The following is a 24,336-nucleotide window of genomic DNA, read 5'->3' as shown; positions in this document are numbered from 1 at the left end:
CATCTTTAATTTGATGTAACCTGACACCTGATGACGTCATGATCACAAATTTCTTCTAGGACCATCTATGGGTGGTGGTCTAAGTATGTACCAAGTCTGAAATCAATCGGATTTAAAAAAGTGGCAAAGTGGACTTGTAGAAGAAACGTGTGTTAAACCTATGGAGAAAAAGTCTGAAAAAGGAGAAAAAAAAAAAAAAAAAAAAGAAAAAGAAAAAAAAAAATCTTAACGAAAACAAGAGCTGTTTCGGTGTGTCACCGAAACAGCTAATAACAGAAACAAGAGCTGTTTCGGTGTGTACACCGAAACAGCTAAAAAAAAAAAAAAAAAGAAAAAAAAAATCTTAACGAAAACAAGAGCTGTTTCGGTGTGTCACCGAAACAGCTAAAAAGGGAAGAGGAACAAAAGAAAATCCTCGATTTACACCATAAACAAACGTGTGTGTGTGAGTCTGTCTTACAGTCACAATGTCGACATTTGAACAAAAGATGTCCACATAATGCAGGTTGTGTCCACATAACGTTTCGCCCTCATTGGAAAACAGGTTTAGAGACATTTTCGGGTTAGGGTTATCAGTCGCAGAATGAAGAGAAACATTCAAGGAAATAAAAAAAAACTAAATTGGGGTTGAAACAGTTTTCACAGTTATTTTTTTGTACCGAGTTTTCTTAACTACACGAAAACAAAGGAATGTCCACATAGCGTTTGTAAAACAAACGTGTGTGTGTGTCTGTGTGTGTTATGAGACATACTTTACCTAGGAACTTGAAATTTGGTTTGTAGATTGTTCTTGATAGTCTAAAGAAGTCTATTGATTTTGGTGCCTGCAGGTCAAAGGTCAAGGTCACTATTCCTGAAACAAAGTGTCAACGCGATAACTTGAGAAATACTTTACTTAGGAACTTGAAATTTGGTTGTGTGGGTTGTTCTTGGTAGTCCTATTCTTGCTAGTCCTAAAAGGCCTATTGCTTTTGGGGCCGGCAGTTCAAAGGTCAAGGTAACTATATTGCTAAAACAACAGAAATCTTGTCAATGAGGTAACTTGAGGAATACTTTACTTAGGAACTTGAAATTTGGTTTGTGGATTGTTCTTGGTAGTCTTAAGCATATTGCTTTAGGGGCCGACAGGTCAAAGGTCAAGGTCACTATTACTAAAACAACAGAAGTCTTCCATTTTGATGAGGGACTTTATCAACACTGCCAGCATGCCAGGGGGATTGCGCAAGTCTCACTTGCATTATTTTTTTAACTTAAAATGGTTGTTGGGCCATAAGGTGCATGTTTAAAGAGTCAATGAAATTAATTTTATACTGAAACATATTGTGGTAAATGTCTTTCCTCAGAAATATATAACAAAAAAAATGAGGTATATCCCTTTATGTATTTGTTTTTGCAAAGTGCACTTTTTAAAACATTTAATATATCTCATGCTTTTCCTGACAATTGAGGTCGCTGTTGCTGTGATGTCACTTTATCAACACGCTCTTCAGATTGGGGTTTTTCTGTCCGAATTGTAGACCCCAATTCTGCTTATTTGTGCATAAAGTTTTCTTACTGTCATTTACTGAAACAACAATGAACCGAAGCAAAACATAACCACAGCAAACCCCTAACCCCTAAATAACGACACCGTGTATGATTTTATTTTAATAAACTTAACATCTGTTACTAATATAAGCTTGAGGAGAAGGGCAATAAAAACGACATAACTTGTCGTAAGATTTTAAAGATTATTTGTCGTAGAATTCATTTAAAGAAAAGAAGGTTTGCAGATGTCACAATTCAGAAGAACGTTACCAACGCGTGTATAAAGTAAAGTTTTTTTTAAATAATTAAACTAGAAGAGGACTGAAGAGAAGCTGTGTGATTTTAAATCGATGTACTCATCTCCTTTACATCTATGGATTCTGCAGCGAATTTATGACCACAAATCAGTCTTTAATCTGGTCTTTAAATGTCGAATCATTGTGGGGTCGAGGACGATTAACCATCCCTCGTTCGCTCGTACCCACCCCTCAATCAGGGCGCTGGGAAGGGCTAATCTCTTTCATAAAATTTTGTGACAGAAGCATTGGCGCGCAAAGCATTGTGGGCAGGTTACTGCCTCATCCATTTGCTCGTACCCCGCCCCGCAAACAGGACGCTGGGGGATACGCAGATGAATTGACGCTTTGATTGGAAAGATTTTGCGAGACCTGTGACCTACACTTAATAAGTCACCACGGCCACGACCCTGCAAGGTTTTAAACGGTCGTTAAAACTGAGTCATCACTCTTATTTTATATCCCCATTAATAAATTTTTTTTTGTTGAAAAGCACAATTATATAGGAAAATCTGTAAAACATATGTATTTGTTTTGTAAATTTTCGATTCTCGTCACTTGCGCGGGCTCCGTTTCAAATTCACGACATAGAGCTGTATAATACAGCTCTATTATGATTCACGCTGGGTCAATAAATTGCATGCAATGCGACGCTAAAATTTGTCCACATGGTCCGCAATGAAAAAGAAATCACATTCGGTACGGAATGTGTGCGTTTCTATGGGAAAGTTTTCGGATAGCATTTGATAGCATTACTGCGGTCTGAAACAGCTGCAGCCAGATGCTTTATACTTAGGTCATGATAAGTTACCCAGAATGCCATCCCCACTTCCTTCACAAGATTCTGTGAAGCTCATCAGCCAACCTCGTCCCAAAGGTGTCGAGCAGTACGCACCCACCACTACCTGCTCTCTCACCCTGGTATTGGATCATTTGCATGTGCAAGATTTTTGAACACGTATGCAAATGAGGAATAGTCTGGTGCCTTGCTGTGCGGTACATTAGCGTTTGATTTTGTATGTGGTGTCTGGGGTAAAAACAACATCAAGTCGTGGCGCCGTGAGTTATGAAAACACGTTTTTTGGGGGGATGTTAAAATGTTACAATCTGGCCCGCCAATACGCAATATCACATTTCCTATTGATATGAGCAAACTGGAAAAGAAAGGAGTATTTTTGAGGCGTGGGACGTTAAAATTACAATTAACGTGACGTGAAAACACGTAATACACGTTGGAAATAACTACACCAACTACACGATATAAATCCATTACATGTACATGTTGTTCTAGCAAATTGCGGTATCGAATCAGGATACAGGACGATATATTCCTATCCAGGGCTTATTGGAAACGAGGTTGGAAATATAGTAAGCACTGGAGACGAGGTTGCTCAGCAGCGTATCCCATCGGCCTGTTTGCAGGGCGGGGGTACGAGCGAACCTCATCCAGTGCCCTGTTTTTAGGGAGGTGGGTATACGAGCGAATTCCCCACGCTGCAGTATCGTGGCGCTCGATGGGCTTGAGCCCCCCCCCCCCTCCAAGAGGTTGTCAATTTTGTTTTAGTTCCCACGATTTGACCTTGGTGATTTGTACGTGGCCTTTTTTCGAGTAGCATATAGGGGTGTCAGTGGCGCCACCAACGTCAAAATAGTCCCCCCCCCCCCATTTTTTTTCTGTGGCCAAAAAACTTTGGGCAAAATTTTCGGAAAATGTTTAACTTTTAAAAAATCTGAAAAAAAATAAAAATAAATTGTGAACTTTTACTAACGTTAATTACTAACGTAAATCAGCCGTCGTCTGGCGCCAGACAGCACGCGCGCCATGGCGCGCGTGCTGTTGCTGGTAACCGCAAACCACCGTTAAATGATTGGTTTATATTGCTTGATTTGTATAACGTGAATAAATGAATAAGTGATTAGTTTCACGAGATAGTTAAGGCCCTCACCAACCTCGTCCCCAGGGTGTCGAGCAGTACGCGCCCACCACTACCTGCTCTCTCACCCTGGTATTGGATCATTTGCATGTGCAAGATTTTTGAACACGTATGCAAATGAGGAACAGTCTGGTGCCTGGATATGCGTTACACATTAGCGTTTGTTTTTGTATGCGGTGTCTGGGGTAAAAACAGAGTCAATTCGTAGCAGCGCGAGCACGGCGTGAGTTACGAAAACACGATTTTTGAAATCAAACTGTTACGATCTTATCAAGACAACATGCAGTATCATATTTCATATTAATATGAGCAAATTGGAAATGCTTGTCTTTTTACGTGCCAGCATCCGGGGTGCGTTACGTGTCTGGATGGTCCGGTTATAGGCGCGTGGGACTTGACTAAAGGCTAGGATTTTCCGTGCATGTAGTCGGACATCGCGGAGTCGTATCTGCAGACTTGTTCAGTGTTCTCTAAGCAAAACGAAAACAAATCACAGAGGGATGTGTGTGAATTGTTTTCGTTTTGCTGAAAGAACGCACACTTTTTTTGTGATCCGTGGACAGAACTTTAAAGCGGTGGTTGTGTTCTTGAAAAGTACATGAGTGATTTGAATGATTCTTGTTCTAAAAAAAAGCTTCCGACTTGGGCTTTCCTCTCCAAGATTTTAAAAGTGCTACATGCAGAACTTCAATAAAACAATGGTCCCGACATTTTTACTCACCCTGTATTTGGAACATAAGCCGAATGGCCTCCGAGTGTTTGCGAAATGAAGAAATCATGTGTGGTCTTTTTCGAATTTAATTTCTGCACAACGCGGGCGCCATTTTTGGGCCATGCCTTAACAGCGCAGTTTAACGGGGTCGAAACGCTCAATTTAATTTTCAACTTTTTTCCATGTTGGTTTACGATTATGTCACTTTTGTCACCATTGTACAATAATATTGACGATTATGTAAGGAGTCCTAAACTATATACAATCACTATTATTTTGTAAATAAAGAGAAACGACAAGACTTAGTGTTGAATAATTGCGCGACCGCCATTTTCTGACGGTCGTTGACAGGCCAATAGTTCGACTAGAGTCGTTAGAGCCGTCCGCAATTCAACTATAGTGCGCATGCGCTAGGTACGTCACGAACCAACCACTAGTTAACCACTGGTTAACTATATAGCTATATAGTTAACTATATAGCTCGAACTTGCCCTCAGTTAATCAAGGGCGGATCCAGAACACAATTTTTTGGGGGGCCAAAAAAAATTTTGGTCCCCCCCAAAAAAGTGGGTCTAAAAAATTACGGGGTGGGGTTCGGGGCCCGTGAGGGCCCCGAAAATTTTTTGGATTCTAGATGCTCTGTGGTGCGATCTGAGGCAATTTCTGACCACTTTAACCATTTTTTTTGAGGAAAAGATGGTGGTGTACTCATTGCCTGCCTTTATTGCGATGTCACATTAAAAAAAAAAAAAATTGGTTTCGTTTTGGGGGGGGGGGGGGGCCATGGCCCCCTTTGGCCCCCCCCCCCTGGATCCGCCCTTGCAGTTAATACGAAACGCAAATTTGAAAAGGGATCCAACTGGAGTCGTGAACGTTATTCCAGAGCAAATATCCATGTCAGGAAATTCTATTTACTATCAGTTTCAGTATCGACCGACGTGTATTACCTCATCCAGTCCGTGTACGTTAGGATAAAACAAACCTTCACCAAGTTATTCTGGTATATGACGGTTGAAAGTCACCGATTCCCGACAGTAGCGATGGCGAGATGGATGGTACTCGCCGACAGCACGGGTAGATATTGCGGCTTCTCGCGATGGATTTTCCGGTGCAGTCGGACATCGCGGAGTCGTATCTGCGGACTTGCTTTTCTGATATCTGTGGTTTCGTTCGCTGCTACCATTTTGTTTTTTCTGGGCGGTTTTCACGCAACTCAGACCAGGCAGGAACATGTCTACAGTCAGGAGTTGAGACTAGCTAACGGTAGACCTACTCAACCCATGGTGAATACATCCTCTTCTCATCGTAACACATCGAGGTAAGATGGTCCGTGTTCCATTCAGAGAGATGAAGCAGAAATGAAAATGGAAATTTAGTAGAAATCGAAGCCATAATCGGGGATACCAATAAGAAGTTTACAGACATCAATGATAAACCAAACTCTTCCTCATTGTTCACGGACATTGTAGAACCAATAGGCCTATCGCAGACTAAAACTCACATGGGAAGGAGTACACTTTGATACCTTCACCACAAGCCTTTAATAGAAAAACTAAGAAATAATCGGGAGAAAACAACCCGTGCTCTTGTACTTGAAAAGTAAATATCAGAACGGAATCGTTGTTTTCTTCGTTAGGCCGAGTGAGCGATAGACAATGGGGAAAAGTGGGAAACAAAGCCTATAGGGGGTGGGGACATTAAGGGTACTGCGATGGATAGGGAACATTGCTGTTGATGTACCAGTACGTTTTCATATTCATATTGATTAAAATGAAAGGCATAAAGAAATGAAGCAATAATAGGAATGCGTAAATAAAATTGTTATCCCTAATTATCTTTGGAGTCTTATGTTAAATATTTCCCATAACCTCGATTTCTACATGAGGTTTTCCGGTATATTTGCATTATTTCTCCTGTTACGGCGCTACCTGCAACGGCCCACATTTTTGCGAGTAATAATGCGAGTTCGCTCAGGCTTTAAAATATTTGGTTATAACACTAATTACTTTTGTGATACTAAGGGCTTGGCTCCGGGCAAGCGGTGTCTGTGTCCCTCAACGTGCCGAACGCCGGGTTGTTCGGGCCCACGAAGTTGTATCAGAATAAGTCGTCAAATTGTTTGTGTTGTTTTAATTTAAGATAGTTGGTTTTGTGCTGGAAATCTGTCTACAAATTGTCTATCTGTTCGTTGTGTTCGTGGGCCGCCATGCCGTACCGCGCTGCAACAGAGTCATAACACTTCGTTGATCTACTGCCTCGGTGACAAAGTGAAGAACAAAATGCTGACATATCATTATGCATTAATTACGATGCGACTGTTAACCAGCAGAATTCACAATTTAATTCGATGACAGATGACGCTACATCGTTTCCTGGAAATTAAATATCAAACTCCCGGAAGGAGCTAACCCCGGCCCAGCGGGGATATGGATTAAGGGTTAGCGCAATCTGCATAAAAATTCCCATAGACACCAGTGCTAAATGCCAATACTTTCGTTTAGTTCAATTCATTTAAAAATACAGTCCACAGATGTTTATGCCGCACAAAAAAATGATGATCAACATGTCAACTTTCATTTCCTTTTCAATTTCTGGTGGGTTGTCCATTGCCTTTTTTCATAGAAATTGTCACCAAAAGAAGACGACCCCTAAAACGATCGAGTGTTTCGCAAACGGAAAAGTAGCCTTCTTGAAAAACGATCCCTCCACAACATGGCTAAATAGCGCCACTTTCGGGTCCAATTGCATCCAAAATGTTCGGAATTGGAAACCTCAAGTCCGGGCCAAAGGTGCATTGCCATATGCATGGGCGTCGCCAGGATTTTTTCTAGAGGGGGGCAAAAAAATTTTTGCCAAAAAATGCTTGTATTTCTCAACACATTCTCGATTTATCGGTTTTAGAGGGGGGCAGGGACATTTTGCCCCCCCCAACTCATTAAATTTACACCACTTTGTCTTCGCGCCTTTTTTTCTTTTTTTTTCTTTTCCTTTTTTTTCTTCCTTTTTTTTTTTTTTTTTTTTTTTGCTTTTCCAGGGGGGGGGGGCAAGTGCCCCCCCTTGCCCCCCCCTCGCGACGCCCATGGCCATATGTCTTCAATTCCCCAATTCCATGGCTCTCAGAACTCTCTAATATAGAATATTTGATTGTATAGCTTTTATTCATGAACTCGGCGGACGGATTGTTGGCCTACTGGGGTGTACCCCTAAGTGCAACGGTACATTTTATGATCAACCACTGTGACACGAGTGCATCGTTACACACTGGGCTTGCTGGACTCGCAGTGTCGCATGACTTTATCTCAGTACACTCAATGACTCAGTTATATAGACCGTTGTTATATTTATTTACAAATTGGATGTTGTGGTCACGTGATGCCAATTAAACCCGTTCTCTTCTGCACTGCATGTATATCTCTTGAAATGTGATTGGTGTGAAAGTGATGACATAAACTGTTTAACGTGGACAAAATCACATGCAGAAGGTGCTTAATGTTTGGGCTGCCCGTCGGTTGCCCGCTTGGTATGACGTCACAGAACACGTGGTCCGTTCAAGGGCGGATCCAGAACACAATTTTTTTGGGGGGGGGGGCCAAAAATTTTTTGGTCCCCCCAAAAAGTGGGTCAAAAAAATTACGGCGTGGGGTTCGGGGCCCGCTTAAGGGCCCCGAATTTTTTTAGGATTCTAGATGCTCTGTGGTGCGATCTGAGGCAATTTCTGACCACTTTAACCAATGTTTTTTGAGGAAAAGATGTTGGTGTACTCATTGCCTGCCTTTATTGCGATGTCACATAAAAAATAAAAAAAATGGTTTCGTTTTTTTTTGGGGGGGGGGGGGGCCATGGCCCCCTTTGGCCCCCCCCCCCTGGATCCGCCCTTGGGTCTGTTGTTAGTCAGACAGCAGTGAGTGGCTTTCGCTCCAGCGTAAAACTGCAAACACTAACTGCAGGTATTATTGAAACTGGATTCCTGCTTTAAATTGCAAACTGAAATTGAAATATAATTATTGAATTTATTACTTTCCCCATTAAAACCAACAATTATAACAGTTATCATGCAAGGAGAAGATGTGGTAAAATAGAAATAATAATAGGTAGGTTTCTAGTGCAGTTACACTACGGAAACGACACCGTGTACAAACAAAATGCTATATCAACAAGATACCACCTGGGCCTATTTCACGAAACAGCGTGCGATAGAAGCCCGCCTATGCAACCGATTTGTGTACCTGCGATGCAAGAACGATCGATTTCGATAAGCAGCTGTCACGGGTTTTTAAAAACATATTATAAAAACAACTTTAATTGAGTTTAATGTAATCCAACTATATCGTCCAATGTGGGAAATTTTGGCATTTTACATCTCACGCATCAATTAGCCCATTAACCCTAAAAGGGCCGGGAGAAGAATCCTCCCCCCCCCCGACTTTTTCCGCGATAGCTTTAAAAAAGAAATTCGCGACCCAAACTGTTATGACTTTTTAGCCTCGAGCCTTGCGCATCTTTTTAATACCAAAAACATGAAAAAAAATTCCGGCGCTACGGCGCCGTGAAAACTGAATGTTCCCATATACGTCGTGTACACAGAGCAGAATTACCATTCGTACATATGAATAATTAATGAGCCATAATTGCAAAACCCTTTAACCTATAGTCATAAAATTTCTTGGGAATGTTCATGATGAGTTGTTCTATGTATGTACGGAGTTTCAAAATTGTTTGTCACTCGATGGCCGAGATCTTAGGGATTCCGCCCCCCCCCGGCTGAGAGATGGTCGAAATAACCCGGCCCTTTTAGGGTTAAACTCTGTACGATTCAGATTACACAGCAGCCTATGCCGGTTAAAGGGCCAACGAAGAAGCCAACGTGAATCGTCGTTGACGGGCAAAACCTACTATTGATTTACATCACCCAGACGCAAATTCCATCTTTTGAATAGTTTAATTGCGGCACCCACTGCTAGTTATGCTCCATGTACATCAGATTCGAACCAGCCAACCGATCCCGCAAGGTCGGTGGTCGAGTGGTATTAAAGACATCTGCACTAGAAAGCAGAGGGTCGAGGCAGAAGGGCAAAATCTAATATTAATATGTAAGTATGTATCAATAATTCACGAGAAAAGAGATACAGAAATATAAGTAGTCGGTATTTTTACGTTTATGGGTTTTTAGTTGAGGTTTTTTTTCTTCTGTGGATGGGGTCACAGTCACATGGAGCAACACAATACACATTAATTTACCAACCACAGAAAAGATTTGCTAAGTAATACAAGGTTGCATGCAATTAAATGTTATGGATCGCAGCTGATTCGTGCTAAGCATATAAAATGGGCTAAGCACCTCCATGAAACGGAGCCCTGGTTTCTTATAAACGGAGACAGACGCTTGGTGGTGTACTCTATTTTGGGGAATAGACTGGTTCCCGGTCCCTCAATTGTCCTTCGGACTTCGAATGTAGGGACAGGTAGCTAGCAGTGAATATATGCAAATTATATGCAGGACTTGCATAGGTCTGATTCCCACATCCTGATTTAAAAATCACAACGATAATCTTTGCGCGGAACCACCCTTTTGCAAAATGGCAACAGGCTACTATTAAATGTGCCCTTTTTGTGGTGATGATCTTCGATTTTCGCAGAATTCGAAAGTGTCTCTGGCAACTATATCAATAAAGAGAGCAAGGGCGGATCCAGAACACAATTTTGGGGGGGGCCAAAAAAAAATTTGGTTCCCCCCAAAAAGTGGGTCAAAAAAATTACAGCGTGGGGTTCGGGGCCCGCTTAAGGGCCCCGAAAAAAATTTGGATTCTAGATGCTCTGTGGTGTGATCTGAGGCGATTTCTGACCACTTTAACCAATGTTTTTTTTGAGGAAAAGATGGTGGTGTACTCATTTGCCTGCCTTTATTGCGATGTCAAAAAGTGGGTCAAAAAAATTACGGCGTGGGGTTCGGGGCCCGCTTAAGGGCCCCGAATTTTTTTTGGATTCTAGATGCTCTGTGGTGCGATCTGAGGCAATTTCTGACCACTTTAACCAATGGTGTTTTTTTTTGAGGAAAAGATGGTGGTGTACTCATTGCCTGCCGTTATTGCGATGTCACATAAAAAAAGAAAAAAAATTGATTTCGTTTTGGGGGGGGGGGGGCATGGCCCCCTTTGGCCCCCCCTGGATCCGCCCTTGAAAGAGAGTTGCATATACTAATGCATTCACCACACACGGAACAATTAAGTACCGTGCACGTGCAAATACGACTAAACTGTAAGGTATAATATGAATATGAATATTCCCCTGATTTTCAACCAATCAGACTTCTACGCCTACACGTATACCCTGCCACCATGGGAATTGCCAATTTGAAATTCGTCTCCACGTGTCGCCTTTTGATTCCTTTTCTGATCCGATTGGAGCAGAGTAGAGTAATACTTTAAGAATATTAATATACGTACAGTAGGAGAGTTCTATATATTCGGATAAGGGTAACCAGTAGTGACATGTGACTGATTCACACAAAAATATCTTATTTCATTCTCCAATTGTTGGAGTAAATCCATATGCAGCAATGGTTGAACCCTTGTGTTAATATATATCGCCTATCTGCCCGAAACGGGTTTCAACATAGATTCTTTCTTCATGTGCCTTCTGGCTCTTTTCTTCTTGTTTTGCTGAAGTCTTTTGTCATTTATACTTTGACATGTATTATTTACAAGTTTTCTCCATTTTGGACGATTATCTACAGTACTACTCCACTCGTCAAGTACCTTCCCACATTTGAGTGCACTTTTGCAAGTGTCTTTAAAACCTGAGTTATTTTTATTAAGAGAGATTTATTGATTTATCGGTGTATTTGGGCTCCGACTAACACAAGAAGCACTTGTTACTTTTAGCAGACTTCAAGATTCACAGCATATGGAGTCCAAGGAGCATGTAAGCATGCATGTGGAATCGACGAGGACACCAGCTAACTGGACAACAGCAAGGACCAAGAGGTGCGATTATATTAGGCTATTTTAGAAACATTTATGGATCTTGTGTAGTGTATTTTTTTATCATTAAGTCACAGTTCACATGTCTTGGGCAATTCATGATATTGATCTTCCCCCCCCCCCAAAAAAAAATCCGAAACGAAGGATAAAGTTATAGTTACATCTCCCTTCGATGATAATTACGAAGCATCTCCTGCCCTCCAAGATGATTGCCATACGAAAGAAATGACTCATAGGGTTTTCACCAATGGGGGGGGGGGGGGGCTAGATGTTACAGTGGGGGGGGGGGCAATTTCTGTTAAACCCGTTAACCGTGGTCTCTTTGACTAACAACTGTATAGTGGGTTGGGAACTGGGGGGGGGGGCGGACAATTTTTTTAGAAGGGGAGTGCGCCATATGCCCCACGCCCCCCCCCCCCCGGCCTCGCCGCTGATTATGGTCCTCTCACTATACAGATCAGACACCTGGCCCAAATAGAGAAAGATTTTGAAGGCCAAACTATATTTGAAATGTGGATTATCAGCAGAATTGGACGCATTTCTAATTGTGTTTCCGTTAAAGCACATGCTCCAAATTTAATGACTGAACCTCTGACGTTTCCTATAAGTATTCGGCGGATGGGAATGAGGGGTAAACAGACTGGTGATTATAGTCCTCCTCGGCACAAGCTTTGGCGAATTCGCATGGCACTGGGCGAACGTAAGCCGGCAAAATGACGTCAGGCGTCTGCCTTCCAACAGAACCTGAGAGTGCGCCATTTTGTCTTTGAGCTTCCGGACCCCTCCGCGACCCTTCTATGGTCATTTTACACGGAGTTGCCCTTTCTTTCTCTCGCTAAATTTGTGAGAGAATGATTTTAAACCGTAATCACCACCGAAAAACATTCATGTTAGAATTTTATCTTGGCATTCCACAGGAAAAAAATGATGAGAAATTAGTTGGAGATGGGTAAAAACGAATTTTTCTTACCACCTTTCACATCCGGATTTTCCTACCTAGGTCTCCTTGTTCGATCACGTTTGTTTTTACGTCGCGTACTTGCGTGAGAACGAAAATTATAACGACGCGAAGAGTTACCTACCTACATCCGATGGATTCTAGATTTAGTCAGGCTTTCTAGAATACAGTTCTTATCAACGGTCATTTTAGATTTGTTTGTAAATGTGAAAAAGTCCTTCAAGTTTATTCAAAAAAATTGTGTGTCCCGGGACACATGATTTTAGTCTCCTATTTAAGTTTCAGTTTTTACCCAATGACAGCTACAAAATTATTTCATAAATTTTCATCTTTGTACGATCGACTGCTCTGAGTTCCACTAGTCCACCTGGATTTTAGATTTTCGGAAGTGAACGGTCAATTCTTTTGCACGACATTTCTCTTTCACAAAGTGCAATTGGTTAGTTTTCATAATTTGAGATGCTTGTAACAATTTCACAAAGGCCTTTTCCGAGGGCGATTATCTTAAGAAATCAATGTATCAAAACAGATTTTAAAACTCCGACTTCTACACGTCAATTTTTCTGTTAGAGTCCGGAAGCGTGCCACCAGGAATCAACTTTCGGGCTCTTTATGCGCTTTTAGACCGTTTTGTGTCCGTTGCGTCGTTAAGCGTCAGTCAATTCCCTTTTTGGTACCGCTGAGGGCGTATACTTGTGCACCCAATCCATTACCCCTTGAAGTGGAGGCATTTTCTGTTTGCGAATCGAACATCCTATATCTTTCTAACGACATTTTTATAAAAATTTTGGTCGACCGGCTGTCATGTGTCCAATACAAAATCAACAAAGGAACAAACATGCACACAACAGAGAATTAATCGCGATAAAAACGAGAATTCTTCCGTTTTGTGCTTCAAATAGATATGGAACTAAGAGGCTTCTTCCTCAAAAATAATGATATCTCTGTCTTTAATAGCACAAAATAAGAAAATTAAAAATTTAAGTCCTAAAACACGCAACTCAGAGACTTGTAACGCAAAGCTAAATTGGACATTAGTGTGAGTATCAATATTTAAGGATGACATTCAAAAGATGTGTATTGCACAAGATGTTGAAGGGCAGCCTGGTTTCAACGGCAAAAGGCGAAATCTTCAGTTAATCAATATTCTGATGGATTTTGTTGGTTTTCTTTTTGTTTCAGAACCTTTGTTGAGAAATACCGCCATAATTACAGCAACAACGCTACAGAGTTTTTCCGTCACCTCAAAGGAATAATAGAACAAGGCCGGGGCTGGAAACCAAGTGCGAAGAAAAAACGTGAATTCAGGTAATCTCACAAAATAGCCTAAGAAATTAAAGTATTCCATCATAATCTTATGTCTTGGTTTTCATGTAGGCCTATGTCCTTGATTTTGTTTGTTTTTGGTTTGTCTAACAGCTCAATATTTAGGAAGCCGTGCATGGCATCGCGGTCTGGAGTGCGTGTGCCCTTGGGCAAGACACTTTGTCACTCTTTGTTTCTCTCAACCCAGGAGCAAGTGTTTACCTGTGAGGACAGAGATGGCTATTGTGGTTGAGTTTAGCTGCTTTGCGTTGAAATGGCAGCATCGAGCTGTATACTCCCCATACCAGGGAGCTGATATTGTCTTTGGAATGTTTCATTAGTCAAGGAGCTGGGTAATAATGATGTAGCGCCTTGAGCACCAATAATACCGGTGGATACGTGTACTCTATATAAATACGCATTTCAGGACAGAGACCATGATCACTTGCTATTCTGGGCATACCCCTATAGTATGTGTTTTGTTTTCACTCCTAGGTTCGACATTCGAAGTGAGTTGGGAAAAGCAGGGAACCTCGATGTTTTCTCGCTGACTAAGAATAACGTCCAAGTGGGAAAAGAGATGCGCTTTTACATGGCTGGCGCCACTCGCAACATTTCTCAAGCCCTGTGGAATCACTTGCCAAAGGTAAGTGGATCTGCATTATCAACCCGAATTTAAAAAAATGAGAAATGTTTTCCCGTGAAAGTGTTTTTTTTCCCCATGTATTGTGATCTGTATAATTGGAACGATTGTGTTTGTTTTCCTAAGGATGCGAGCTTTAGATCAGGGCAGTTTCAGCGATGCAGCGTGGTAGGATCAAGCGGCATCCTGAGAGGATCTGGGTGTGGCAAAGAGATCGACAGATCGGAGAGTGTCTTCAGGTAAGATGTATTCTTTCTTCAACCGATCCATCTTAGATCTTCTTCGTCTCTTAAAGAAGTCTCCTGTCTGTATCGAGTGGTTTTGCATTTTGCCGATGACGGTTAGAGCATAATAACCAAAACATCAAGTTTAATGCTTCTTTTATGAACCATATTTCTCCTTTAGAGTTAGTTACTTACTTCAGATGCCGGGTGGGACTCGAACACACGACCTCCAAGTAAAGATGCCATCACCACTTGATTACTGAGCTTGCCGTGGTTGGTGTGCCGGTTCGCCTCTTGATCTCAATCGATATCTTGAAAGATGAAATTTTGCGTTCGAGAGATGTTTTCTTTTTGTAACTGTTGCATTGTGCCGCTCATCCGAGAGCAAAAATCAAAAATTCGTTTGGTAAGACTCCTACCTGTCGGTGCATACGCCTTTCTTGTGAAGATGCTGTACATATTGCTTAAACAGATGACTTTGAAGATATGCAATGGAATCTTCTGCAGGTTCAACGTCGCCCCGGTGGAGGGATTTGAGGCAGACGTTGGAAGCAAGACAAATTTTACCACCTTGAATCCTACCTATGTAAGATCCATGTAAGTTTCCTTTGCAAGCTGACGTATTGAAGTTCTCAACAATAACATTGTTGTAAAATTTGCCACAAATTCCAAAAATTAGGCTGTATCTATGGTTGGTGACACAAGAGTAACATCACGTCCCTTTCTTCTATTCGCACACAAAAACCTCCTGTGTTATCTCCTGATAACCCTTTTATCAGATAATCTCCTTTCTGTTTCAGGTTGAATGGGTTAAAGACGCAAGCCGACCGTTCGCAATTCGGCGCCGTTCTTAAACAGTTCAACGGCAGCAAACTGTGGCTACCAGCGTTTGGTGTTTCGGGATTCTTTCCTGTCATACAGTTAACCGCTGCTGCTGCCTTCGATTCCAAGATGGTCCAGCCGCTACTTGGGCATCCTGAACACTACCTCTCTGTCACCAATCTTTGGCGAAAGATGGCAATGTCGTATGCCTGGCCAACGACGGGTAAGTATGGTGGCCCAGAAGGGACAAAACATACAGCAATTTTGTTTGCAAGATATTGCAAAGTTGCTCGTGTTGATTAAAAATCGGGGAGACAGTGGTTTTTTTAAAATCATAATGTCGTGGATTTGTGAGTGATATCGGAAAAGAAATTCTGCCAAGAATCTTGGGATTTCTTGAGAGAAATTCGCGAGCTAGTGACATTCCTGTATTGGGCAATAAAAGGAAAGACGATCGGCCCGTCACCAGCATCTTTCCCTTTCTTTACTTGACCCACGACCTCAGTGGAATGACCAACTACTGACAATTTCATCTTGAACGCAGTGTGGACAATGAATTAATTCTCGAGCTTTCCATTTGCCACAATATCAATAATAATTAATGATTTGAGAAATGCACCAAAGTAAATGCTTTCCCTCTGAATCAGTTTAGCGCTTACTGTGGTGATATCCTGGTGGCTCTGTAGCGAATCTGTATTACATTTAAACAAATATATATATGCAACTGTGAACATCAGCCACATCAGTTATTGACTGAAGAGGTCATCTGATGGGTCAATCAAATGGTTCACTGTAGCTCAGAGAAAAAAATAGACGAAAATATGTACAATAAAATTACAAAATTGTTTAAAACAGAAGCAAAAAACAGGAACGAAAAATATGATGCAGAGGTGACATACATGTATGAACTTACTTGACCTCAAATACAATGCACGCTGTTATAAAAGAAATGATACTTGGCAAGGCATGGAAGAGCTCGAACCCTACAGACTAACCCTACAGAGAGACAACATATTCTGATCTTAATGCACTGTTCTCCCGCAGAATAGGGTACATGTCCAGCCAGAACATAATTAACAAGTGCTCTAGTAAGTCAGGTATCTATCCTACCTACTAACAACCGTGCCTAGCGAGCAGCGCACTTGGTACATGTTTAATAAGAAGAGGCAGTTGACAGAAGATGCTTTTGAACGCGACCCTTGAAAGATTGGACACCACTATCAGAAGTGCCCCCAACCACAAATTCTGATTGCTCTTTGCAGGATGCTTCTGTCCAGGGTGTAAGTTTTGGCATCAGGCAAGGAGATGACAAGAGCCAGAATGGATGCGCTAGATCGTGTAGCACGCCGCCTTTTGTAAAGTGGTGGTAGCATAGCTCGAAGATCTGAAGGGCTATGGCTGGTGTGCTTTCTGTACAACACTGTAGCTACATCAACTGTCTCCTGTGATGTAATCTAGTTATAGCAAACTTCTCAAGAGCAATGGCTTCATCAAACCCAATAATTTTGAGAGCCTTTCTTTGAATGGAAACGAGTTGGCTGGGGATGGGCTGTGAAGTATTCATCCAGTTTAAACAGGCATACTCAATGATGCTACGCACCCGCGCTTTATAGACAGTGGCCCCGGCCTACCCTTGATGTCCAATTTGTTTGCAACTTTCCGCAGTGTCCGGGACTTGGAGCAGCTTTCTTGGAGACTGTGGAGATGCATACCAGCTTGCTTTCAATGGTATTTAACACCAAGGATCTCAAGCTTATTCTTTCCTGCCAGCTTGCAGTTTCCATAGTACAAATCAGGGGTAGATGAACTCTTTCTAGATATCATCATCTTTGCACTTTGTTGGTTGGAATGTTGCCATCCAGGCACCCGCCCAAGATTTCATCATTTCAAGGTCTCTGTTCAGGTTGGCTGACATTTGGTCACTTTCAGTGGTTGATCTCATTATGTGCAAAGAGGCTGCATTGAGTCATTGGCATAAAGGTACGTCTCATTTTCACAGACATCAACGAGATCATGAATGAAGACAGAGGACAAAAGTGGACCAAGTATCAAGCCTTGCGGGACTTATCAATTGATATGTGATGAGTTAGAGGTTTTGCCTGAGAACACAAATTTAAGGAATCTTCCATGAAGGTAGCTGTAAAACCCAGTAAGCAGCATTCCAGATATCCTCTTGGATCTCAACTTGGCAAAGAGGGGTGAACTTTCCGAATACGTTATCAATTACTTATGCTATTCACAGTGAGGCCTTAATTTTTTCCCCCAAGGTAAATCTTCACAATCCCTTCAAAAGATCTTTAATTTCCCTCCCTTTTCTCAAAAAATAGATGACTTCATGTATTAGCAATAAAACGGTGTTCTGTTCCAATTCTGCCCAACAGGTTTGTACTTGATCTTATCCCTCTTCGATGTCTGTGATCAAGTCAATGTCTTCGGTTTCTGGCCGTACGAGACAGCAATCAACGGAAGTGAGGTTCCCTACCACTACCACAATAACATCAAAGGAAAGAAATCATTACACAGTTTTGACACGGAGTTCAAGACCTTGGTAAATTTGTTCGAACAGGGTATCATCAAGATGCATTTAGGTTCCTGTTTTTGAGATTTCATAAGTTCCATCGTCAGGGTAGCGAAAGGGGGTTACTCTGCATGTAAACTCTCAGTCAGCAAACGAACCGTAAAATTAGGATTCTCCTGTCATTCAAAAAGAATTCTTGTGTAATTTTCTGGCAAACATGCTTTTTTGAATAGTGCCTCCTAGTGTCAGACTATACCAAACGGCAGATCGAGAGAGGGGGCAACGGGGGCCATGGCCCCCCTTCCCCAAAAACGAAACCATTTTTTTTTAAAGTTGCGTCGCAATAAAGGCAGGCACTGCGTACACCACCATTGTTTCCTCCAAAAGATTTGGTTAAAGTGGTCAGGTCAGAAAAAGCCTCAGATCGCACCACAAAGCATCTAGTAGCCAGAATTTTGGGGGTCCTAAAGCGGGCCCCGAACCCCACGCCGTAATTTTTGGGACCCAGTTTTTCGGGGACCAAAAATTTGTTTGGCCCCCCCCCAAAAAAAAACCCCCAAAAGTGTGCCGGATCCGCCCATGACTATACCCAGTATTGGCGCTATACGGCACAAGATGTATAGCAAAAGAATAGACTGTGCAAGTCTCGCCAGTCCACGTTCACTTGGTATGTTAACGTCTTGGTACAAAACACTGGCTAGTCTAGGCACAGTTTCCTGGGTTTGAATTCACCCACTTGTTGTCCGCATGATTGATTGAGAAGTTGAGGTCAACAACTTTAATTTTGTAAGAGTCATCAATTCGCAACGTTTTCAATCATGTCGTAAATTGTAATACAGTAACTTTCTTTTCGTTCGAAATACCCATTTATTGCCCTCAATTGGATTGGTCCAGTCAGGACACAAAATAAATGCAAAAATAGGTTGTTATATACACGTTGTAGGTCATAATCTACGTGGTGCCCGGATGAGCTGCATTCTTGTAAATTCTCGCAGGTTTTTGAGGTCCTATTACAAAAGCACATGAAAGAAAATTTGCATACGAACCTTGTGTTGCATTATAAGAGCCGCAGGCTTTATGTTTTGTTGAGAAAAAATATGCCGTTATTATTTAAACAAAATAATGACTGTCTGAAATCAGATAATTCTGATATTTTCGGGGTACATTATTGGAACTATAAAGCGGGATTTGAGTGACGTTTACCATACATACATTTTTATTGCAAGTTTGGAGTCTTCCAGGGTCTGTTTTTTGTGGTTTCGTTTGTTTCTTTTCATACTTTCATTGTGTTATTTCGCCACAAGCTAGGCTAATTTACAATTGTTCAAAAGTTATTTGTTATTCGTTGGGTTAAATATTAAAAACGTTATTTTTTTCACTTATCCATATGTAATATTTATTTCTGTGCATACAGAATTGCATCTAGTAAAACCATAGTCAATTCCAATCTTGTACGAACTTCGTCAAGCCCATGTATTTAGAACATTATCCAAGAAAAAGTGCAATATTTGGCTTCAATGGCCGGGACTTTTGAGTGCAGATTATTAGTTTCAGTTTTACGATTAAATGTTGACTATTTTTGGCTTGTCATTCTCTGTCTTGCTGTTTTGTACTCATGATTGTTTTGTATACCCGTACACTGGCTTTTTTAAGCCCTTATGTGACGCACTTTCTTGTCCACTCTTGAATCTTTGCAAATATGCCTACAATCCGGCCAAAGTTTGCTGGGCCTTCCGTCCCCCCGGCCACCGGCCAATGTTGTCTCTCATTGCGCAGAGGTGACAGCTGGAGATGACAATATTGACCGGGGCAGCTGGATACCAGGGGAGGGTACAGCCATGTGGGGACTGTAGCTCAGAGATAAAAAGAGACAAAAATATGTTCAATAAAATAACAAAATTGTTCAAAACAGAATAAAAAAAAACAGGAACGCAAAATATAATGCAGAGTTGACATACATACATGAACTTACTCGACCTCAAATACATGCGCGCTATAATAAAAAAAAGAAGTGATACTTGGCAAGGCACGGAAGAGCTCGAACCCTACAGCAGGCGCGGTTCTACGGGGGGGGGGGGGGGGGGGGGGCTGGGGGGGGGGGCTCTAGCCAAATAAATTCCGTAAAAAAAAATTGCATTAGCAAAAAGAAGGATTGTGATGTTCATGCGAACGGTCTCCCCCTAAAGAAGAAATAGCCGTAACAAGGGTGCATTAGTTAATATAGTGTGAATGATTTTAGGATTTTATTAGCGCTCCCCATTGAAAATATGGCATGAGCCCCCCCCCCCTCCCCCCCCCCCCCCCCCCCCCCCCCACAACCCCCACAACACACACACACCCTATTGACTTTCGGAGGCCTAAGTGTCTGGGAAAATAACCGGTCAACATTTCAGCACGCCTCCTTGAAAAAAAATTTGGATCCACCGTGCTAGCCCCCCACAAACATTGGTTCTAGAACCGCGCCTGCCCTACAGGCTAACCCTACAGAGAGACAACATAGCTTAATGCACTATTCTCCCGCAGAATAGGGTACAAGTCCAGCCAGAACATAATTAAGTGTTCTAGTAAGTCAGGTATTTATCCTACCTACTAACAACCATACCTTGCGAGCAGCGCACTTCGTACATGATGTTTAATAAGAAGAGGCAATTGACAGAAGATGGTTTTGAACGCGACTCTTGAAAGATTGGACACCAAATTCTGATTGCTGTCGGCAGGATGCTTCTGTCCAGGGTGTAACTCCACAGAAGACTGTCAACACTAAGGGATGTGTTAGAGGATGGAAGAGTCTAGAATGCTTCAAAACTAAGTCTGTGCCCTGTAGAATTTATAGTACAGGGTTCAAGCTCAAATGGCGTTCAAAATTCCACAGCAGAAAACAAGCCTGTGGCGGGGATGATCAAGTTCGACATCCAACCAGACCTCGAAATCCCCCAGTGTGGTCAAAAGATTATGACATGTAGTCTAAACCCTTTCATATATTATGTACCATTAGTCAAGCAGTTAAATGACTAAATCCATGATAATATGACTCTTGTAATTGGGACAGTTAAATCATATCAGACACTAGATTCACCATATTATTCACTATAGGGGACTATGAACTTTTGCTACGTTACTTTGGTTTTTAGAAGAATAAGGCTTGCAAGTTGAAAACAGAAATTCACAGTTGTTGCTCATTTTACTTAATAGTTGTTACTCTAATTATTTCTTAAAGAGGAGGGGATATGTTGTGTCTACATGCATTTTTAATATAGCGCCCTCCAGGGTTGGAAAGGTAAAAGGTTGTTGCGTGGAACGTGAAGAATACCAGTTGTACGTTCGCTCGTACCCCCGCCCCTGTTTGCAGGGCGCCGGGCGGTACGAGCGAAGATGTACGAGCGAAGGGCCGTCCGAGTTCGGGCGGTCTGCTCTTGGGAACAAGACCCACGAACACAGTACTGCGGCGGAACAGGATCACGCACCACTTATCCGTCGGGGTTTGGAAGAACGATATATACCCGTGTCAAGAACAAGACCCGCCCGAACTCACTCGGCCAATAAGTGCTTGCTAGATGATACTTCTTTCATATTATTCTAGATTTTTGTTATTTCTCATCGGGATGCCAAAAGTCTTCGTTACAGTCTTGTCCAACATGAAATTATCAAGTTTTATATTTAAGATCGAATGTTATGTATTAGCTACATAAACATAGATTGGTATGGTTATGCAGATAAGAATAATTTTGTGAACTCTCATGTCAGGTTAACATGTTTTTTTTAAAGAAATGCATGGCATCTGTGGAGCATCTGAACTTTGGAACATCTTTTAAAAAATGTTATGCCTGAACTTTAAAAAACGAAAGTAATCAAAATTTGATGCAGCCTCAAAAAAGAAAAGAAAAAAAGCGGGTCTGGAATATGCACAAATACGAAAACAATATTTGCAGTTATTGCCGTCTTTATTTTTTACGAGTCATTTTTTTTATAAAAGTATAATCAAAAATAAAATCAACCTATTAAAGTACATGTATGAGAATTTGAGATGCCATTTTTTTTGTGGTTTTGTAATCAGACGCTTCAACTTATCTGATAGATGTATATAATTCTTTTTTTAAAAATTCCGCGTTACTGCTATTGAAAAGGGGGAGAGTCTGTTTATAAGGCCAAAAAACTATGTGTCCGGTTTCTGGTATGCGTGCGCGTCGCCGTAGCCATGCGCGTCGGCAAAAATGAAAAAGTTTTTTTTTAATGAAAGATGTCTCAAATCCGCCAAACTCACTGGTTTGACTGGAATACTGCTGCTGCACAATTTTAACGTGTTTTTAGATGGGGTTACGATCGAGAACAAGCTTTTAGTGGCTTCTCTGGACTCCCATATATTTGCACTACGTTTAGTCGGGCACCATTTGCAGTGATCAGCCGACATTATTTTGAAGCCAAAAAAAAGGGTAAAAAAAAAAAAAAAAAAGCCGCGTCGCCGCACCACATTTTGGGCAAGCTCCATACCAGAAACCGGAGACTTTTTTTTGGCCTAAAAGAAAACACTTCATTTATGGCCATTTTCTTCCGACAAAAGATGTTATCCTGAGATTCTCATCTGGGGTGCGGTTTAACCACCAAACCAATCAATTTCAATGTAGCTAATACACAGCATTTGATCTTAAAACTTGATCATTTCAAGTTGGACAGAGTGTAATGAAAAGGGTTTGGCATCCGGATGAGAAATGATCGAGAATATGCATGTAATATGAAACTTGAAAGAAGTATCATCTGGCAAGCACTAGCTCATTGCATGCGTAAAGGTTGCTGACTGTTTCCGCCACTCTAGTCACGATGGCCTTGGCGAAAGGCTAGGCTATATACCCCCACCCCCGCCCCGATTTACGCCCCTGACTAACTTGAAGACAAATTCATTGGATGGACCCTTTAAATTACAATCTTATCCAGCCAACTATATCATTTACATATTATTATCATAAGCAAAATGGAAAAGGGAGGATTGTTTTTGATGTAGTTTGGACCAACACCAAGTTCATGACATAAATTCACGATATATTGCTGTATCGAATCAGGGTACAGGAACAAATAAGCTTCCACTCACTATTTGAAAGTTTACTTTCATTCCGAAAATATAGATCCCTTTTTCAAATGTCATATTTCTTTCATTACAAATGTTTGTTTTTTTTCATCACAAAAATCATACATCGCAGCAGCAATTACGTGCCAGTTTCCATTTTTGAGCCACAAAAAAACTAATGCGGCCGGGCTGGGTATGTTTTGTACTTGTCATCTAGTCTCGACCTAGCCATGAACTCATTCTTTTCATTGCTCCACCAAATTTGGCGGCACGCCAGCTGCATGCGGTACGTGGAGAGCTAGAGAAGGATGATGATGAAAGAACTGTTGAATATTTAATACAATTACTACTGGTCCAATCCATACTCAAATAATAGGGGTGTTTTTATAATTCAAATAGTATGATGACTCTAAACAATTCAATTATGCGAATTCCAATAAGTGTTTGGATTCTTTAACTGGTAGCTTTTTGGGAATATAGTATTACATGCTAAAAATTGTGAATTTATCACTGTTTTGTTACATCAACCCATGCGATTTTGTGCGCATATACTATGCCATTCCCGTTGGTGAATCGACTGATCAGTCGTGCATGCACGACGAGCGCTCGGTTACTTAGAGTTGTCAGCAGTCGAAATGCGTTTCAGGGGGATGGTCGTAATACCTCTCTCACTCTCTTACTTCTAGGAAACCCGAGATGGAATTAAATGTAGTACTTGGGACGAAATTCAAAATTTAAAAACATCGAACATCTTAAATGGCTCCTTAGTCCACATTTTCCTCGGACATTTATTAATTTTAACTGCAACCTTTTTTAAATGTCTTTCATAAGTTTTAACGTAATGCAAAGTAAGATCAATTGACTGCAACACAATCTAATATGTATTTCTTTAAATAGACAATTTTCCTTAGTCAGATTTGTATGCACAATGTTCAAACTTTTTTAATATTATTATTCAATGTCCTATTTTTGTTATCTACAAACACGGTAGGCCTTTTACCTTCTAAAAATTTACTTTTTTACTAATCGCGTGCAATTCCGTCAGCTGTGGCTGCTATTCGTGAATTGTTAATAAACCATGTTAAATTGAATTGAATTGAATTGAATTGAATTGAATTGGATTGAATTATAAACGTGTTACATGTGTGTGAAATTTTCTGATGGAGTCGAGTTGCATACAATAATTTTAGATGACGTTATATAATCGCTCCACGTAGCCGCTGCAACTTGTCTTCCGGCGCGTATATTACGCTGAGAGGTCAACCGCTAAACGGATCTGTGCAAGTCTATGAGTGAATTAACAAACCGGTTCGTTCTGGTTTTCAAGGCGCGGTATATCAGCACAAAGCGCGCCGGTT

At 41.3% G+C, this 24,336-nt stretch overlaps 1 protein-coding gene across 1 annotated transcript; it reads left to right on the top strand.

Annotated features, from left to right (window-relative positions):
* The first annotated feature begins 5,313 nt into the window (after positions 1 to 5,313).
* Positions 5,314 to 18,003, top strand: LOC119745201 (CMP-N-acetylneuraminate-poly-alpha-2,8-sialyltransferase-like). The gene is made up of 8 exons (XM_038221423.1): positions 5,314 to 5,787; positions 11,354 to 11,452; positions 13,590 to 13,715; positions 14,208 to 14,358; positions 14,482 to 14,594; positions 15,087 to 15,176; positions 15,380 to 15,624; positions 17,783 to 18,003. The coding sequence occupies exons 1-8, from the start codon at positions 5,474 to 5,476 to the stop codon at positions 18,001 to 18,003; spliced, it is 1,359 nt and encodes a 452-aa protein (XP_038077351.1). The 5' UTR covers positions 5,314 to 5,473.
* Positions 18,004 to 24,336: the final 6,333 nt, after the last annotated feature.

This window comes from Patiria miniata, unplaced genomic scaffold (genome assembly GCF_015706575.1).
Source record: "Patiria miniata isolate m_02_andy unplaced genomic scaffold, ASM1570657v1 HiC_scaffold_7, whole genome shotgun sequence".
Lineage (NCBI taxonomy): Eukaryota > Metazoa > Echinodermata > Asteroidea > Valvatida > Asterinidae > Patiria > Patiria miniata.
This window is presented reverse-complemented; position numbering and strand designations above follow the sequence as displayed.